Here is an 18,698-nt window from a genome sequence, read left to right as displayed (position 1 = left end):
CTTTTCACCAATTAGAGTACTGAGAACAACAACTAAATGCCTCGCCCAGCCCCACAGACTGGATGCAACAGCTCTGGTGCCAGCATCCACCCTGCTCACCTGGAGGGCTTCACCTGGGAGGGTGTCTCTGCTGCAGGGAGCAGGCCCAGAGCACACAGCATCGTGTGCCATGTGATCTCAGGCACAGCCTGGGTGAGTGAGCCTGAGTTCAGCCCGGTCAGTGGACACAATAAGGGGAAGTTTTCAAATTGTGCTTGAAGCCAGGGCTTGGAGCCTCGTATCACAGTAAAGGGGAGGAATGATTCCTGCTCCCTCCCTTGTTCTAATTGTTCACTGAGTGTCTTTTCCTCGGGCACATCCTCGAAAACAGGGTATTTTTGGTGTTTCTGTATCTGTGTATGTAATAGTGTTTTATCTGCCATTTTACTTCTGTTTTTTAGTAAGAGGCTCTCATGTTGCTATGTACACACCCAGGATGTGGCTTCAGTCACAACATTGCACACTACTGATGCCCCCACCTCACGTCCACTCTCCTTTCTCCTTGTGACGGGCGCCCAAAGGGCTCTGACTCCCTGATGCTACAGATGACCCTGGGGTGGTCAGCCCGGACCTGTGTCCTGTGCCCCTCCCCTGATCGTTTCCTCACGTGTATTCCCAACTGCAGCAATGTCTGCCCACGGCGTGTGTCTGTGACCCACAGGTGCCGACGGCACCTGGGGATAGCTGCATCCATCTTCCTTCCCACCACGACCCACAACTGCTCTTGTGTACCCACAAACACCCACATTTCACACGATGTCTCATCGTCCCCATGTGCCCTGTCTTGATTCCTGGGTTCGTGGGTTCATTGGCTTTTTCTGTGTCCACTTCTGTGTGGCCCTAGGAAGTCACTGGATTTTTCTGTGCCTCTTTTCTGGAGGGAAAGTAGCAACTTCCCCCCTCACAGGGAGGTCATGAGCTTCAGAGTAGAGATTGTGCAAGAGAAGGGCGGCCCGGCTGCCAGCGCACGCCAGCAAACGCAGCTACCCATGCTATTTTTTCACTTGCCAACAAAGAAAGAAAGAAGATGGTGCTTCAAGAGGAAAAGGTAGACAGCTTTTGGAAGGGGAGCGGGTCCACAGTGTATGCCCATCCCAGTGGTCAGAGGACCATGGCCAGCTCTAAGGGGGTCGCTGGGTGTGTTTATGAGGTGGGTAGAACCACAGTGAGAGGATGATGGGGGCCTGGCCAGGGAGACGCTGGAAGGAGTGAGGCGAAGGCAGGAGGTCGGACCCTTCGCTGTAAGGAGGGGAGAGCAGAGGGAAAGAGGGAACGCTGTTTCTGACATTCTGCTTACGGCATTGAACTCTATGAGTATGGTAACCAGTGAGAAAACAGTACAACAGAGACATTAGCAATAACCCACAGCCACCCCCATCCTGTAACCTGGTAGGACTGCCAGCTCCTCCAGGAGCTCCCCCGTGCTGTCCCGGCTCTAACTGTCCTCTAGCTCCTAATTACATTGCTCATGTGATGCTGTCTCATGTCACATGCTCCTGTTCAGCCATCTACCAGAGCAGCATTTTACTGGCTTCATAATATTCCATCCAGTGCTCGTTCAGGCTGATTACATTTTTAATGCTCTGAATTTAATTAATTCAATATCTTCAAATAACAGACATCACAGATATCCAATTACCTTAATCAGACAGGACTAATCTTGCCAACGTGCATGAGACGGTGTGCCTAATAATCGTGTGTCTTTGCGCAGCCCCTCAGGAGACACACTCTGTTCAGTGTTGTCACCCAGAGATGCCACAGCTGGGCAAACAGATGCCTCACAGACCCTGGGGCCACCCTGCTGTGCCCCGTTGTGAAGTGGTGCCCCTGCCCCCCTGGGTCCCTCCCATCTGCCTGCACCTCTGTAAGCGGCCCAGTTGCCCCTCTATCCTCAGGTGACAGTGTCTTGGGCGCCTTCAGCTGTGCCGAAACCCTGGCAGGTGCACTAGGCAGAGAGGGTCTCATCTGACGCCTCTGGGGTGGGCGGGGCAGGCCCGGGGCAGCACAGGCAGCAGGAGAAGCAGGAATGAGAACCCAGGATCTCAGGGAGCATCTGTGGTCCGAATGGCGCCTGCATTCTCACCAGAACAGCTGGAAGTAGGGTCCACGGACATCTTCATGACATTCTGACGCAAACTCACATTTCATGGGTTTAACTCGACTTTCTCCCACATTTTCTAGAGCATTAAATGAGATCATGTGAAGCTGATTACTACTCATAGTTTAATCCATGCTTATCAAAAACAAACAAAAAGGAAACTTCCATTGAATTCATTGTTTCAATCGGTATCACTCATATTTTCAAATTAGTGCTCTCTGAAGACACACATGCTTCAAACACGGGGGAAGTTTCACTCGATTCTAAATATAAACGTGAAGTATTTTCTTCAATATAACCATGGTCAGTAAATCTCTCATTTATGAGTCTCTCTGGAGTTGATTACCTGCCTGGACAGGTGTGACCCCGACCGGGAGTGGTGGGACATTATCCTCAGACCATCAGATCAACGCGTGACAACAGAATTCATTCTTATTTATTCTTACCTTGAAACTGAATTACACAGGAAAGGGAAGATTACTTAGAAATCCTGACGTGATACGAGGCTTTGTCGTTTAGGTTTCACTGGCAGGATTGACAAACAGAGTGAAAGAGAGATTTGACTTCATACTGATCAGTACTTGATATTGGTCATTCATTCCTAAACATACTATTTTGAAGACCATTTACAGCCAGAAAACCCCACAGTGGTCACCGTTATACATCGCCAAAGAATGTGACTTATTGAACTTGGTCATTTATTAAACAGCAATTAGCTTTGATTACTGAATTAGAAAATGGCTGTGGGGCTTTTAAAGCTGTTGGGCGTTGTCCATATTACAGCAAATCGGTTCTGTGTCCGACCACATGGCTGAGCTGGCCTCACGTCCTAGGAACCCGTGGGAAAGCTGTAGGAGTTACAGGATGTGGGTGGGCTTGGACCCCCAACACTGTAACCCGGATCTTCAGCCTCTTCAAGTAAATACCCCGTCGGTACTTCACCGTAACGCATCCCCCTGCCCAAGGTCACATGTCTGTTAGTAAAAGAGAGTTGGGATTACAAGGTCTGTCTACACCATGTGTCAATTCCAAATCCCGGAGCTAAACCCTATGCCACTCTGCCTCATCCATTATTTGCGTCACTGAATCTGGATCTGAGCTTCTGAAGCGCTGCCTGAGGGGGTGCATTTTCAAAGGGAAAACTTGCTCCTACAAGCATAGAAACCTAACTTTCAGATTTGAGGAAATAAAGCAAGAATAGGTCTTCGTGTCTGTCCTCTCGTCCACAGTTGCTATATCCGTGAGGGTCCGGGTCCATTTTGGAAGATTCAAAACGAAGTTTGGAGACACTATGAACAAGATAGAATCTATGTGTTTGTTTTTGTAAAGATAAGCATTAATTTAGCACAACAGATAAGACCGTTATACTAGTCATTCCCAATCACGACGTCCCCAGCTTCCTCAGAGCTCGTTCCATTAAATTTCTTTATCTGTTAGAGCAAGTGCTCTGTCTGACAGCTTAAGGAAATAGCTATAGTTGTATGTAACCTACAAAATGCAATTCCTTAAAATTCACATAAGCAGGACTTGTATTACCACACGGTATCCAAATACATTTAAAACACGTGCAAATGCACTAAATACTTATTTTGCTAACAAATATCAGAAGGTTTACAAAATAGCATACTTGTCTGCTACTCTTCCTGAAATATTAAAGCAGATGGTACAGAGTCTAGAACTTGGGTCCTAAAAGGAACCAGGGCTCCTTGGAAGAGGAGCTGATGACAAGCAGAGGCAGGAGCTCCAGTTGAGCTGGGAGGAAGGGCTGCACGCTCATGGGGTTGGTGAGGGGTCTCCCCTGAGCAGATTTGCACAGTTTGAGAAAAAGGCAACAATGGTAACACAGTCCAAAGGAGCCGTTGAACCGTCTGCATCGTGAAAGAAAAGAAACAGAGAGAAAGCTCTTCTAAACAGAAGAGCATTAAGGACTCATCTGAAGAAATGCCGACATTGCATCTCCATTTCCTAAACCCGGTGTGGTGGCCGGTTCAGCCAGGTTCACAGAGGGCGCTGAACCACCACACGAGAAGTTTCCTGGGACAGGATACGCGCACGAGCTCAGAGGACCAGGCTGTCTCATCAACCAGCTGCAAAAGCAAGAGTCACTCTTTTCACCAAGTGATCAGAGTTCACGTCACCAGGAGTGCACGACTGAGGTCGTGTCCATGGTGGGTCACAATAAGAGGCTCACACCGTCACCAGGCCGTGTTCTTGCTCAAAACATGCGGCCTGACCTCCATCGGGAGGAGGCAGTCAGAAAAACCCAGCACGGCCCGCAGTCCATTAACCATGAAATTTTAATGTTCAATTTGGGCTGTTTTGTTGTTGCTCTGTGCACAGGTATACTGGTAGTTTTTCATTATATTTTTTCACAGTCCAATGCCATTTGCAAGATGTGAAAAGCTAGGACATTATATTTTGGGGTTTTTTTAAAATTACTATTTTATTGAGGTCATATTGACTTATAACATTGTCATATTTCAGTTTCTGTATAGACTGCATCATGTTCACCGCCCAAAGTCTTGTTTTTATCCATCACCATGAATATGTGCCCCTTTGTCCCCGTCACCCTTCCCCCGCCACCTTTCCCTCTGATAACAACCAATCTGTTCTCCTTAGCATGTGTTTGTTTATCCTCCATGTGAGTGAAATGATACGGTGTTTGTCTTTCTCTGTCTGACTTATTTCACTTAACATAATACCCTCAAGGTCCATCCATGTTGTTGCAAATGGCACGATTTTGTCTTTTTATGACTCAGTGTTCTGTTGTGTATATATACATCTTCTTTATCCATTCATCCATTGGTGGACACTTGGGTTGCTTCCATGTTTTGGCTATTGGGAATCATGCCGCAATGAACATGCGGGTGCATAAGTCTCTTTGCATTGTTCATTTCAAGTTCTTTGGATAAATACCCAGTAGTGGGACAGCTGGATCTTATGGTATTTCTATTTTTAATTTTTTGAGAAATCTCCATACTGTTTTCCATAATGGCTGCACCAGTTTATATTCCCACCAGTAAATTAATGCCATTTTAATAGAGTTTTTATATTGTAATTATATAATTGTATTATATTTTGTATTATTAAATAAGATCTAAATAGGAAGTTGAAAGGCACCATTTAGAGTGATCTTAGTGTTCTATAATAAAGACACAAAACTGGTAAAGACCAATGAGGCATTCTTGTAAAATGTATTTTCCTGCTTTTTGATGAACATGAGCAGAATTGAAATCTTTATTTTCTCCTCTAAACTATTATATTTATTTAGCTGAAAGCAAATTATTTACACCATAATTGATAAGGTTAATTTGAGGCTGAAAGTTGGTTGTGACTTCAAACAATGAATAAGTAGCCTTTAGTCTTTACAATGTGATATAAAATGAGGTAATAACCCTGAGCCTGGGGGCTGCCATGTCCCTGCCACATGGCCAAAGCTCTGGTCAGAGTAAGGGTCTCCCTGCCAGCACTCCCCCCCAACTCAACCCGCAGCTCCAGACACCCAGACTCCCAGGATCTCGGGACCTTCTTGCTTTCTTGCTAGAACTCGGCCTTCCTACTACAGCCTGCCAGGCAGCGCCCAGGAGCTGCCACGAGAAAGCCCCTCAACGTGATTCAGACCCACGTGGTGGTTAAGACCGGAGACCTAGGGAGACACAGCCCTCATGTGATGGGGAGATCTCACATACACACCCCCCCCGCAAACCTGACCCCCAGCCCCATGTTCCCTCCTGAATTAGCCGCCACCACATTAAGTGTAGACGCCCAATGAGGACACTCGCCGGCAGCTGATGCGCCATCCTATCTTCCATTTTTCAATAGTGGAACCCGGTTACAGGCCTCATGCCACACATCTTTCAGAAAAATCTAATTCCATCCAGAGCGTGTTAGGAGGAGCACGGCTGTGGGCTCACTGTGGCCCTCCGGCAGGAGGCCTTCCTCCCTGGAGGTGACATGAGCAGCACCCAGCACCCTCTACTGCCGGCCGGGCAGCCGAGCACACGATTCAAGATCGAGGCCCCTGGTTGCCCCCCAACACCAGACCGTACAGCGTTGAACTGTCCATTCAGTCAAGGAAACAGGGGTCTCTGCGCCTCAGGCTTGTTTCTCTACAGTCTCTGGGTGCAGCCAGGGGCCAGGAGCAGCGGCTCAGAGCTGAGGTGACAAGCGACACAGGCCCCAGGGGACGAGGCTGCAAAGACACAGGGCAGGGAGCCTTGCTGGGACTCGGAGCTCAGCAAAGACCCGTCTCAGAGAGTGACAGCCGAGCTGAAGGAGGTCCCAGGATCATGGAGCACACAGCCTGGGAAAAGCTCGAGGCTGAGGAACCTGGTTCCACACGCTGGGGACCTGGGGCTGCCCTCCCCCAAGGCCAGCACAGAGCGGGCCCCTCGCCCCCTCGTCCCTACAGCCCGGCCTGGTGGGGCAGCAGGAAGGGAAAGGACAGGCCGAGCCAGAGCTGCCGTGAGGTCTCAGCAAATCTCATCTCCCGGACCCAGTCCCCTGGTCCACCATCAAAGGGGTTTGATACAGCGACTTCAGGGACTCTCCTGCTGGAACCTGTAGATCCCAGTATAGATCCCTCGGACGTTGTCACGTGTTTGCCCCCCAAGTGTGTGTTGAGGGGGAATCTTTACTCCCCGAGGTCAGGACCCAAGTGTCCGTGGTGAGGGCTGCTCAGCACCAGCTCTGCAGGAGGCTCCAGGTTCCAGTTGGTTTAAAGGCTTGAATCAGCACAGGGGGCCCGTGGACTGGCCCCAAGAGGGTGGGTGGTGGTGTCCTTCTTGCTCTGTGACCGCAAACCCTGGTGGCTGGTGAGGAGATGGTTCCAGGTTTTCCTGCCTCTTTAACCCTCCGAGGAGCGAGGAGCCCCCGGCCGGTGCACTCAGGCCTCCCTCTCTTGCAGGGCTTCCCCGGGAACTCCAACGCGGACAGCGTGGTGCACCACAGGCTGCGGCCGCCCGTGGAGGCCAGGCACCTGCGCTTCCTGCCTTCCTCCTGGAACCCCGACAGTCGGATCGGGATGCGCGTGGAGGCCTATGGATGTCCATACAGTACGTGCGGGGCCGGCGGGTGGGCGCCTGCAGGTCTGCCGCATCCTGCAAAGATGCAGAGAGAAGGGCTCTTCCTAAAGTCTTTACCAGGCATAATTGACTCCACCCCGTGTTGGCGTAGGAACCCAGGGAGAACTCCCAGCCGTGCTTCCTGGATCTTCTTGCTGAGGGTCTGTTCCCAGGGCTCATGGCCATGGCCCCTCTCTCCTTTTTCTGTCTTTCTATCTCTCTGTCTCTGTCTGTCTGTCTGTCTCTCTCTCTCTGTCTCCTGTCTCTCTCTCTCTCTGTCTCTCTCTATCCAGTTATTTCACAAGCCCCACTGGCCCGCGTGGGCGGGTTCTCACCTCCCAGCCACATGTACACCGAGGTTCCCAGAGGTGGGGCTGTGTTGAGCAGCGTCCTGGTCCCTCGATCGCTCATTCATCACGTCCACACTCGTCAGGACTTGTTCTTTGCAGAGAATTACAGCAGGGATGTGATGTGGAAAGTGGGTCTATTTTCCTTACAATGAGGAGATGACACATGGATTATGCAGAACAAGGGTGACGGGGACAGCCTGGGCCAGGGAGCTGCCTAGGAGGGCTTGCAGCTGTGAACAGGGTAGAACAGGCGTCTGGTGTGGGTCCATCGGGGGGACACCCAGAGCTCAGGGGTCAGACTGGGAGCTGACGCTGTCACCCCCACAGGGTGACCTCGCGGGAGCCATCGAGGCCGCCGTCCCTCCTGACACTCTCCACCCCTCCCCGTGCCCCTGCCCTGCACGGTCCTGAGGGCAGTGGTCTCAGGGTCCTTTCGCCCAGCGCTTCCACCACCCGTCCCCTCACCCCGGACACCCTCATCTCGGAGGTGTTCACGGCTGAGACTCCGACACTGGATGTCCCTGGTCTCCAGTTCCCTGAGTTCCTCCTTCTGAGGGGGACGTGCGCTCCGATAAGGACCTACCATCAGCTGCAGCCACGTCAGCTGAGCTGGACCCGGCCCCCGAGGGAGTGCGGCCCTGCTGTTTCCACGGGATCAGCAGCACCCTCGGATTTAGCAAAACCGAGTCCCTGGGGACACAAGGTCTGGGTCAAAACTCAGATCATTTATGACTGTGATGAACACACAGCCCAGCATCTGCTCCCGGAAAAGGGAGACGCTGCCTGTTTATCCCCATCAGGGCGAGACCTGGCTGTTCACGCTCCGCTTTCACAGCCCTGGCTCCGCTGTGTGATCGCGGGGAGTCCGCCTCCTGCTCCGCGCGTCCCCCTCGACCTCCGAGGAGCCCCACCTGCTCCCGCCCCGCGTCCCCATGGCTGTCATCCTGCGCCACGCCCCCCGCCGAGCCCTCCCTCACGCCCCCAGCTTCCAGGCTGGGACCTCACTGTCGGCATAAACCCGTGTTGCTCCCCGCGGGCCGGTGGCCCCTGGACGAGCCTCCCTTGGTCTGGCCTCGGCGGCTCCCGAGCCCCACGTCCCCGCCCACACGCTCTCCTCCTGCGCGAGGTTGTCCCCTGGTCGTGCGCTCGTGGGTTCCAGGGTGGGCTGAGACGATGGGGGGACCTCATCCAGGACTCGCTCTCCACCCGAACTCAGGGAGGAAGCCGGGCTTCCCGCCCACAGGCAGGGGCGGGGACGAGACTCCAGAGGACACCTGGGGGCGGGGCTCTCTCCGCTCTGATGCAGCAGGGTTCCTGCTAAAACTGGACCGAGCCGGCGGAGGACCAGCCAGGGACTCGCGAGCAGGATGCAGAGGAGCCGGTGGCATGCTGGTCGAGGGGATCTCCTTCGCTGGGAGTGGACGGCTCGCCCGGCACAGGCTCCTTTCGCCTCTGTTGGGTGGAGGACGTCCTTCCAGGGCCCCCGGGCCCTTTGCACATGAGTGTCCCCCTGTGCCTTCAGCACCCCACTGCTCTGGGACGCCTCCTTTGGCTACAGTTGAGCATTCCCTCTAGCCCCCGACCCCAGCACAGTTTAGGGCCCCAAGTCCCCTCTCAGGGAGGGGACCTCCCTTCTCAGTTACTGGACCCAGTTACAGCAGAGCCACCCCAGCCCAGTCGATCCCGGGGTTCCAGCTTCCAGTTCATTTTCAATCCACCCACCCCACTTTGTCCTTCACCCTTGGGTTGAGTCCCAGATAACCGTGGCAGCCCCGGGGGTATCTCTTGACCCCTGGAAATGCTGCCTTGGCTGCAGTGAGCAAGAGCCTGCCCACCTGCCAACCCAACAAACACATTGGCCTTTGTCCCCAGCTGGGGGCCTTCGCTGCAGCCGCATTACTTCCTAATTCCCCGGCTGTTTCCCTCGGTCCTGCCTCAGGTCTGCTCCCCCACCCACTCAGGCAGCAGAGGAAGGAGCTGCCCCCCTGCAGCCAGGACGACCGATCTCAGCCCTCCAAAGTCACCACCATGTCTCTGGCGGCTTCAGGGCCTTTGCACAGACAGTCTCTGGTGTCCGCCGTGCTTAGCCTTCACTGTTTATTTTAAGACCACATCTGCTGAGGAGTAACATACATACAGGAAGGGACACAAGCCGCAACTGCACAGCTGTGAGTTTCCAGTGGCTCCTTCCGCCCTCAGGGCACCGACCCTTCACCCTGAGGGTCACACTGAGATTGCATCCGAGCTTTGAACACTGTGCACTGAACGCTGAGGACGGATAATTGCCCTGGCTTCTTTCCCCCACCTCCGCTGCTGTGCCTACTGCCTCTGAATCAGCCCCAATTCGCCTCCTTTGCTGATAACTCCCGGCGCCCCTGTCCGGGCTGGTGTCATGCCCATGTGCTGCCATGGCAACCTGCTCTGTCCCCATGGCAACCTGCACATCCTGGGGCAGAGTTGTACCCGTCCACTGGTCCACAGGAGGGAAATGGATGAATAAGGGAATGCATCATCCGGAGTGTGGAGGAGGTGGGCAGAGGTGCCCACCCAGGAAGGGGTCTGCTCATCCTCCATGCAGCCTCGGAGATCAGCTCTCCGCCTGACGTTAAGGCCAGAAGGGGTCGGGCGGGGCTCAGAGTGGACCACATGCTGCAGCTTCCAGGTGCCTGGATGCTCTGATTAAACGCAGATTGCCTGAGGGGAACCACTGGTGGGTCATCTCACCCTGCGATCCTGTGTCAACAATCCAGCAGGGCTGTGAAATTCTCTACCTTCAGGAGGGTGTGTTCTGTGCTGAGAAGGAGGGGCGAGCGGGAGCCACACACAGACCTTCCTGCTACTGCCGCTGGCTCCGCTATTAGCCACTTCCACTCAGGATACATTAGGAGCAAATAAAACAGCACCCGTGGGAGAAATATCAGCCTCACTGAGGAACCCTTCCCGCTGGAGAAGAGAGCTGGTAAGATCTCTGTGACACAAGCGGACGCTGGCTGGCGAGAGCCCTTGAGCCCACGAGGGCTTCTGTGCAAATGCAGATACGAGCTGGCAGTGGAGCTACCTACGGACCGTGACACGTGCATTCGAGGGACAGCCCCAGGGGAGGGTCTGGGCATCGTCACTGCTGCTTTGACAGTGGGGACATGAGGCCTCATGAACACCAGTCTGATGACTGATGGACGGACGTGTCCCCAATTGGAAACAGGGCATTGCGACCGATCAGAGGACAGAGGGCTTCACATCCTCACAGTGACCTGGGGCCTCCAGGCAGAGGACTCTGGGTTAGTTCTCAGCCGTGTCACCCTGGAGGAACCCTTAAAACTGAAACGATTTTCTGGTTTCAGAAAATAATGAAAATACATGCTAATAATGCATGAAAATAATTCTCTCTCTGTGATGTGTGAGTTCTCCTGAGAGTGCGTGTGCATGTGTGTACGTGTTTATGTGTGTGTACACGGGCATGTTCCTTGCCACAGGAGAGCCCCATAAGGAGGCAGAAGATGGCAATCCTCCTCAGTCACCACCCAAGTCGGAGGGTCCTGAGTGGAGGCCGGGACCCTCCTCTCACCTTGTCTACAGAAATCACCACCGTGGATGACTCATGTGCCCATTAAGCACAAAACAGCCAAATATAAAACAGATGGGCGTGGTGAATGACTAAATGAGAAACTGCAAGAAAGAACAAAGGAAACTTTATGGTATAATCCGTCTATGCCACAGGCTTCATGTTTTGCGACGTTTACAACCAGCTTAGTGATGCTTCAAAATTCCGTCTTCAGAATAAAAATGGCCCTCTGATTTCCTGTTGCCCTGAGAGCTTCTAGTCCGTGTTCAGGGGTGAGGGAAGGACACAGAGGTCAGAGACAACCATCCTCCCCCAGGCCACCAGTCACGGTCATCAATGACGTCCCCTCCTGTGTCAGTGCCAGAACTGGGACAGCCTCTGCTCGCAGCCACCCCAAGGGAGTGACGTCCAGGGGAACGGCCATCGGGGCGCTGGGCCTCGTCCATGACCACGGCAGAGTGCTGAGGGTGGGCACCACTGGTTGAAATGTTCATTCATTCATTCATTCAGTGATAGGGAAGATGAGCTTTGCCCACACAAAGTAACATTGAGGTCACTGCAGAGAGAGCAGAAACGGTCAGTGAATTACTCTGGGCGACACATTCGTTGGAGCACAACTTTGTCTAAAGCAAGTTGCACGTGGGCGTCAATACCACTGGCCATCGTCCCTGCCCCTCGGGGACGCGAGCCCAGCGTCACCGAGTCTCTGTGGCTCCAGCAGGGTTCACAAGGGCGCCTTGTGGCAGCTCTCCTGTCTGGCTGCACATTGATAATCATAGGACACACTGTGTTTCTTGACATGGAGTCCTGTGTTTTCATCCAACTTCACTCAGAAAGAATAATTGGCTAAATAACATACTTTTTAAACAGAATGAAGGATTTATTCTTTGTGCACTTGGTAAATAAATTATTTCTAAGTTCATTAACAAGATGTAAGAAAATAAAACATGGATTTTAAAAAGATCTCCTCCTGCGGTGGGCAAGAGTTGTTATTTGTGGTTTATTTTGCATGGGATGGACCCTTTAAAGGACGTGTACATCCACATACACAACTGCCAGCATTTGGGGCTTTGTCAGAAATAAGTCATGCGAGGGAGTAAGTGCATTGTGTTGTCTTGGAAGAAATGAGCCCAACAGTTCAATGCCCGCAGCCGTCCCCATTCGCGTGGTCAGGACACTGGGGACCCCCACAGCGCGATATGGAGGCCGGAAGCTGAGTCTGTGCTCCTGGATCCACCCCTGGGTGCCCCTGGGAACCCTCTGGGCAGCTCTCCTCTGTGTCTGCGACGCTCTACCGCAGCGTCGCCCAGGGCTCCCCACAAGTCGGTGGCCATGCCCTCTGTGCGTCACCCCCTTCCGAGGAGGCCGAGGGTCCTTGTGACCACAGGCGTTTTTCCAGGATAACTGCCTTTCCCCTTTAAATGGGCACCTTCTGGATGACGGGGCCCTGCTCTTCCATGCAAGTGGACCGCGCACGCATGTTCTACAGAAGAACGGGACACGTGCGCCCCGACGGGCAGATGGGATTCTTGGAGCCGGCCTGGCCCCCAGGACACCCTCTCCTGATGCTCTGGCCAGGCAGCTGCCCCCGAGACCAGGTGAGATCAGGTGCCCGTTAGCACCCGTGGTGGACAGAGGGGAGAGAAGGAGTCGCAAGAGCAGCGTCTCTGCAGGACGACCTTTACTCACGGAAAACAGGGCTTTAAAGGGAGCGTGTGTGAGAACGGGAAGTCACATCACCATCAGGAGCAGCAGGCCCGTCACCTGAGAGATGTCAGCTTCCTCAGCGGATGGAAACCAAGAATGTCTCCAAGGATGCTGCTCAGACAGGAGCGTCTGAGAGGCCACATGGTAGACACCGCCCACGATGTGAAGGGACAGCAGGCATACAAAACAGAGTCCAGGAATATTTCCATAGGAGAACTTTGAAAACAAATAGTGTTATATTGTTAATACACCAACGCCTGCTGGGAGAAATCATGTGTCATCTGATGGTTGGGCCGGAAATTTGCTGTGTGTGTGTGCGTGTGAGTGCAGGGATGCACACGTATGTGCCCATGTGTATGTGGATATATGTTTGTGGCTCTGTCTGTGTGTGCAAGGATGCACACATATGTGCCTCTATGTGTGTGGGTACACGTTCATGGCTCTGTGTGTGCGTGCAAGGCTCTGCACATCTAAACGTATTAATGAGAATCATGCTGGCGCCTGGTACAACGTGTGCCATCTTTTCTGCAGGATCCCAGGTGATTGATTTTGATGGAAAAAGTTCCCTGCTCTACAGATTTGTTAAAAATACCAGCAGTTCGGCAAAAGACGTCATCTCTTTGAAATTTAAAACCATGCAGAGTGATGGGGTTCTGCTCCACAGAGAGGGAAGAGGGGGAGACAGCGTCACCCTGGCATTGGTAAAGGGGACACTCTTCCTGCTCATCGGTTCAGGTAAGAGCACCAGGCAGGGAGCTCCACCATCTGATCGCCTGGTTATCAATGATATGGAAGTATTTTTGCACCCAGTCTTGTAGCATCATTACAGATGAAAGCCTGTCCTCACGTATCCTGTGTTTTCATGTAAAAGTGTGTTGTAATGTAATAATTGCACTGGCAGGCGATCCTTGGGGCTCTCTGTATCCTTCAGATAGAGCTACTTCACTGCATCCCAGGGTTTCTCAACCCCGGCACTACTGATGCCTTGGACCAGAGGATTCTCTGGGGGTCCGTCCAGTGCGTAGTAGGAAGTTAAGCAGCATCCCAACCCTCTACACACTAGAGGCCGGTAGCACTCACACCCCAATGTGAGCATCAAAATGTCTCCAGACATGTTCAGTGTCCCTGGGGAACAAGGTTACCCCATTGAGAACCTCTGGCCCACCCTAATATAAGTCAAGAAAGCGGTGGCCCTAATGAGTTCATAGCAAAGACAGTGTTTCCAAGGAAAACAGGCAAAAGGCCTTGATAATGAAAAGAGATGGCCAAGGATGGAGCTGGGATGGGTGAGAGGGACACATGTCCAGGGAGGGAGCTGGGATGGAGGGAGGGACACGGGGTCCAGGGAGGGAGCTGGGATGGGTGGGAGGGACACAGGGTCTGGGGATGGAGCTGGGATGGGTGGGAGGGACACGGCATCCAGGGAGGGAGCTGGGATGGGTGGGAAGGACATGGGGTCCAGGGTCAGCTGCAGCAGCTTGCTGAAGAGAGCTTGGTTTCTAGTGGGACCTAATGATGCCCATTCTCCTCTGCCCAGGTGACAGCTCACCCCTGTCGCCCTCTGGCCCTGGTGGTGCGCTGGGCAGCCTCCTGGATGACCAGCAGTGGCACTCAGTCCTCTTTGAGCACTCCCGCCAGCTCGTGAACCTCACGGTGGACGGGCGCTCACAGCAGTTCCGGGTGTGGGGAGACCTGAGCCAGGAGGACCTGGATCCTGAGGTGCGGAGTCCCAGTCAGTTGCCACGGGGTTAATGAAGGATTTAAATGTGACTTGGGCCCAGATGCACAGAGATGCCCTTTCCTGGTAGTTGAGGTCTGGGGTAAAAGTGAGCTGTCCTTGCTGTGGAAGAGCTTTGCAGCCTGGGGCCTGCAAGGCTGATGCTCAGGGGGAGCTGAGGAAGCACACTTCAGCTTTTAACCCAAACTAGGCGGAGCTTCCTCCTGCACAGCGAACGGGACTGGTTCCTGTGCAGACCTGAGGGGCGGGTCGTGCACTCCGGGCCGGTGCATCACAACAGATTCACACGCACCGTCCTATCACTCAGTTTTTAAAAGCACCTGACATATTTCCAGCCCTTTGCACATAGATATCTAAATTGCACTAAGATATAACATTTTCATGCCATTTTTGTAAAACATTTTCAAGTTCATGAACTATCAAAAACTAAAAACTGTTTCTATGCCCTTTTGGTATAAATGGACGTGACTGATACAGAAAACGGGCACTTCTGACCCTCTTTTGCATCATCCATAATCTTATCACCCTAAACTCTCAGTGTGCCGCAAAGACAACACCATGATATTTTATAAACAGATGACTGTATATTCCAGCCAGAGGTGTATATTAACTAGAAAATCATTTTAGGTTTTTGCCCAGGTTTGGTTTTGCACGGATCCGTGGACGTAAAGGTGGGGTGTTCCCCTCATCAGGGATGTGCCACAGTCAGATCTGTCACGTTCCCAAGGAGATCAGTTAATCCAATAGTGACGTTACTGAAGGGGCGGCTGCGCAGACCAGCTCTCTGGGACACTAAAGATGTGGCCTTGGGAAAAGCAGTGAGGGGACAGGGCAGCAGGACAGGGGGGCACGTGGTGGCACGGCGGAGTCAGGCAACAACTCTCAGGGCCACTCAGCCTGGTCCTGTGGGGACTCTGGAGAGTGGGCTGAATCCCCACGTCTCCCACCTAAGGCCAGGCCACTGGTTCTCGGGCCGTGCACCTGCCAGCATTGGAGAGGGTCCATCCTGGGCGGACGCGGCTTCCCCAGCTCTGAAGGGAAAGCACAGGAAGGTGTAGGAGGGAGGAGGGATCCACACGGGGCTGGTGATGCAGGAACAGACGCGACCCGGCGGGGCTGGTGTTCTGCTCCAGGGACCCTGAGTCCTGGTCCACCTGCACCTGTCGCCCCGTCAGGAAAGTCAGCGCCCCCCTCGCCCTCAGTTTCCCGGTTGGAGGCTAACTTATGCAGCCTCCCCAGTTATGGATGAAGATGCTCTACTGTGCTGGGGAGCAGCCTCCTGTAAACTTTCAGAATCTGTGTCTTAGAATCTCATCTAAAATTAACCAGCACAGCTCCACGCAGTTATGCAGAATTGGTGTCCCTGTGACTTCCGGCTACACCTATGAGTCACCGATGTTCTCAGCAAGTTATCAGAAAACCACTGAAGAATATCATTGATGCCATTTTTCTTTCTAAGATCAGCTTTGGAGGGATTCTAGCACCTGGAAAATCAGTGACCTTTCAAAGAAAAAACTTCGACGGATGTTTAGAAAACATTAATTTTAACGGAGAGGACATCATCGATTTGGCTAAGCGGCACGGACCACAGATTCTCGTCACGGTAAGAGTCCACGCGGGGCAATCGGGCGGGAGAGGCGCCAGCTCCACTGAGGGGAGTGGGGCCTCCCTAAACGGGGCATCAGGTCAAGCATGGCGCTTATTAACCTCACAGCCTCACCACCTGAGAAGTAGACACCGACCAAGGCACCCGTGGCTCACAGTTATTTGTTTTTATATGAGATGAAGAAACATGTGTTTGGTGAAATTCTACCACCAGGATGAAGTCTCAGCATGTGCTTCCCTGGGTGGCGATATCTTACTGTCCAGAGACCAGTTCTGTTAGCGATGAGCGTCCACCGTGAGCTGGAGCGGGTGCTGACCACCCACAGAGGGCCCGAGTCCTCGTCTTGAATGCCGAGGTGTCTGAGACCTTTGGAAGAAAGCATTTGCCGTGGGAGTTTAGACACACACCTGTTGTCGATGAGCTGTGGTGGTATTTTCTATGATTTACAGGGAGATGATAAAGATCTGAACGTGGGTGACTTTACATGAGAGGCCAAAATCCCGGACACGCCTCCTAATAGCCGGGTGATTGGGGCCAGTTGTAACCTCTCCGAGCTGTCCTGTCATTACTAGAGATTAACTAGCATTTCATTCTGGTTAGAAGGCCACTGTCATGAGTGTTAACCGAGTCCCCTCCTGAGAGGTGAACTTTGTCACAAAGGGCTGAGCCAGTGGCCTGAGGCTCAGGTGTCTTTTGGGGCCTTTGGGCATCTCCCCTGAGACACCAGGCTTTGTCCCGGCTGTTGATCGAGACGTGTGTAAAGCGAGGTCCCCTGGACTCGGGGTGAGAAACAGGCGTGGCCACGTTGCTGTCACCAGGGAGCTGGTGCAGCTGGTACGTCTGGGGGCGGATGGGGGCAGAGGCTGGAGAGCGCTGGGGGTGCTCATGCTGGTCAGCATCAGGCAGATGCCATCCTGGCTGAAGGCAGGATGCTGGTCTGGGAGGGGCCCCAGGGGGACACCTGGGTGACAGCACAGCCCCCACCCAGGGCCCCGGCCGCTGTGATGGGCAGTGGAGCCTCCTCAGATCTCCTCTCCTTCGTTCTCAGGGGACCATCTCCTTCTCCTGCTCTCGGCCACAGCCCGTGCCCGTCACCTTTCTGAGCGCCGGGAGCCACCTGGAGCTGCCAGGCACCCTGGGGCAGGACGGGGCCACCGTCAGCTTCCAGTTCCGGACATGGAACAGCGCGGGCCTCCTGCTGTCCAGCCGGCCCCATCAAGGCTCCGGGGGGCTCGTTCTCGCTCTCCGTGATGGGACCCTCAGGCTGGGTCTGTCCTCATCTCCAGGACAAGCCCAGAGTGACGTCACTGCAGGTAATGCCGCCCCCAGTCGCAGCCCACACGGCGCGTCCCAGAACCCACAGAATGTTTCCCACAAAGTGTACGAGTTTTCAAAACGGTTCCTCACGTCCCTAAGACACGCCGTCCCCACGTCCAGATAGCTGCGTCCTGTCCTCGAACACCGGCTCCTTGTTTATAGTCACGTAAAACCAGCTTAGTGCCCAAAGTGGCCTGAACAGAGACACCCGGCCTGCCTGTCCCCCAGACCGGCCACCGGGGGAGGGGTCGCCTGAGGAAGCCCCTCCTCACCCCGCTTCCTGACCCCCTGCTCCGTCCCTTCCCCCAGTAGCACTTCACAACCAGACACCACGGCTCACATCGCCTTTTCCACATCTGGCAACTTCTGGTGTGTTTGCTCTGCCATAAGATGTGACAGCAAGTGACACTGTTCTTGGTCTTTGGTGACGAGGGTGACAGCATCGCAGCTCAGCCCTTGTTAGCCGTGGAGCCGTGTCCACACCGTCTGGCTGGAGAACTCAGCCTCCCGAGCCCAGTGGTTCGTCTGTAAATGGCGCCTGAGCTCCACGTGGCTGTCACAGTCGGAGGAATTGTCACCTTCCCGGGCAGACACCCTCCTTTCTCTTAGTCTCCACTCCCACTGTCCAGTAAGGAGCTATTTGTGTTGGACAAAAGCTCTGATAAGGCTTCTGAGATGCAGGCTAACGTTCTTAGTTACAGTAAGTGATGGCTGGTCGTTTTTGGATGGAGAACAGGAGGGAGAGGAGAGAACGTAGGGCTGTGGGCGTGTTCTGCTCCTGGGGTTTGCAAGTTGGCATCAGGTCTGGGTGTCACCAGGGCAAAGGGGAGGAGGGAAGAGGGGGCACATTGACCGCACAGCAGCCAAACCACAGCCAGGGCTGTGGGGGCCCCGCTGAGGGGGTCACACTCTCAGAAAGCAGCGCCCTGGAGACCCGAGATCCGATCCGAGCATGGTGATGGCGGGGACCATGAAAGCACGGCCCTGAAACCAGTGAGGAAGGCTGTCAGGAGCCCCTCCAGGGGTGAAATGGCCCAGCCAGTCTGGCTCCCTTCTGCAGGCTCTGGGACCTGGGCGTCTCCATTTGGGAGAGGCTCTGCAGAGGGAAGCCAGTGTTCAGAGAGGCTCACACTGCACAGGGCAACCTCAGTGCCTTCTCCACGAGCTCTTCTGTCACACAACTTACCGCTGAGCGCTCTGTCTGGGGAGGAATGCCCT

At 53.7% G+C, this 18,698-nt stretch overlaps 1 protein-coding gene across 1 annotated transcript in view; it reads left to right on the top strand.

The window, feature by feature from the left end:
• LOC103558188 (contactin-associated protein-like 4) overlaps nt 1–18,698 on the top strand; it is a 169,747-nt gene that overhangs the window by 76,142 nt on the left and 74,907 nt on the right. Inside the window, exons 4-8 of the mRNA XM_070620323.1 lie at nt 7,044–7,191; nt 13,351–13,554; nt 14,357–14,538; nt 16,017–16,160; nt 17,212–17,476. Of these exons, the coding sequence (XP_070476424.1) occupies nt 7,044–7,191; nt 13,351–13,554; nt 14,357–14,538; nt 16,017–16,160; nt 17,212–17,476 (943 nt within the window). The remainder of the gene's footprint in view (nt 1–7,043; nt 7,192–13,350; nt 13,555–14,356; nt 14,539–16,016; nt 16,161–17,211; nt 17,477–18,698) is intronic.

Source organism: Equus przewalskii, chromosome 5 (assembly GCF_037783145.1).
Source record: "Equus przewalskii isolate Varuska chromosome 5, EquPr2, whole genome shotgun sequence".
Lineage (NCBI taxonomy): Eukaryota > Metazoa > Chordata > Mammalia > Perissodactyla > Equidae > Equus > Equus przewalskii.
This window is presented reverse-complemented; position numbering and strand designations above follow the sequence as displayed.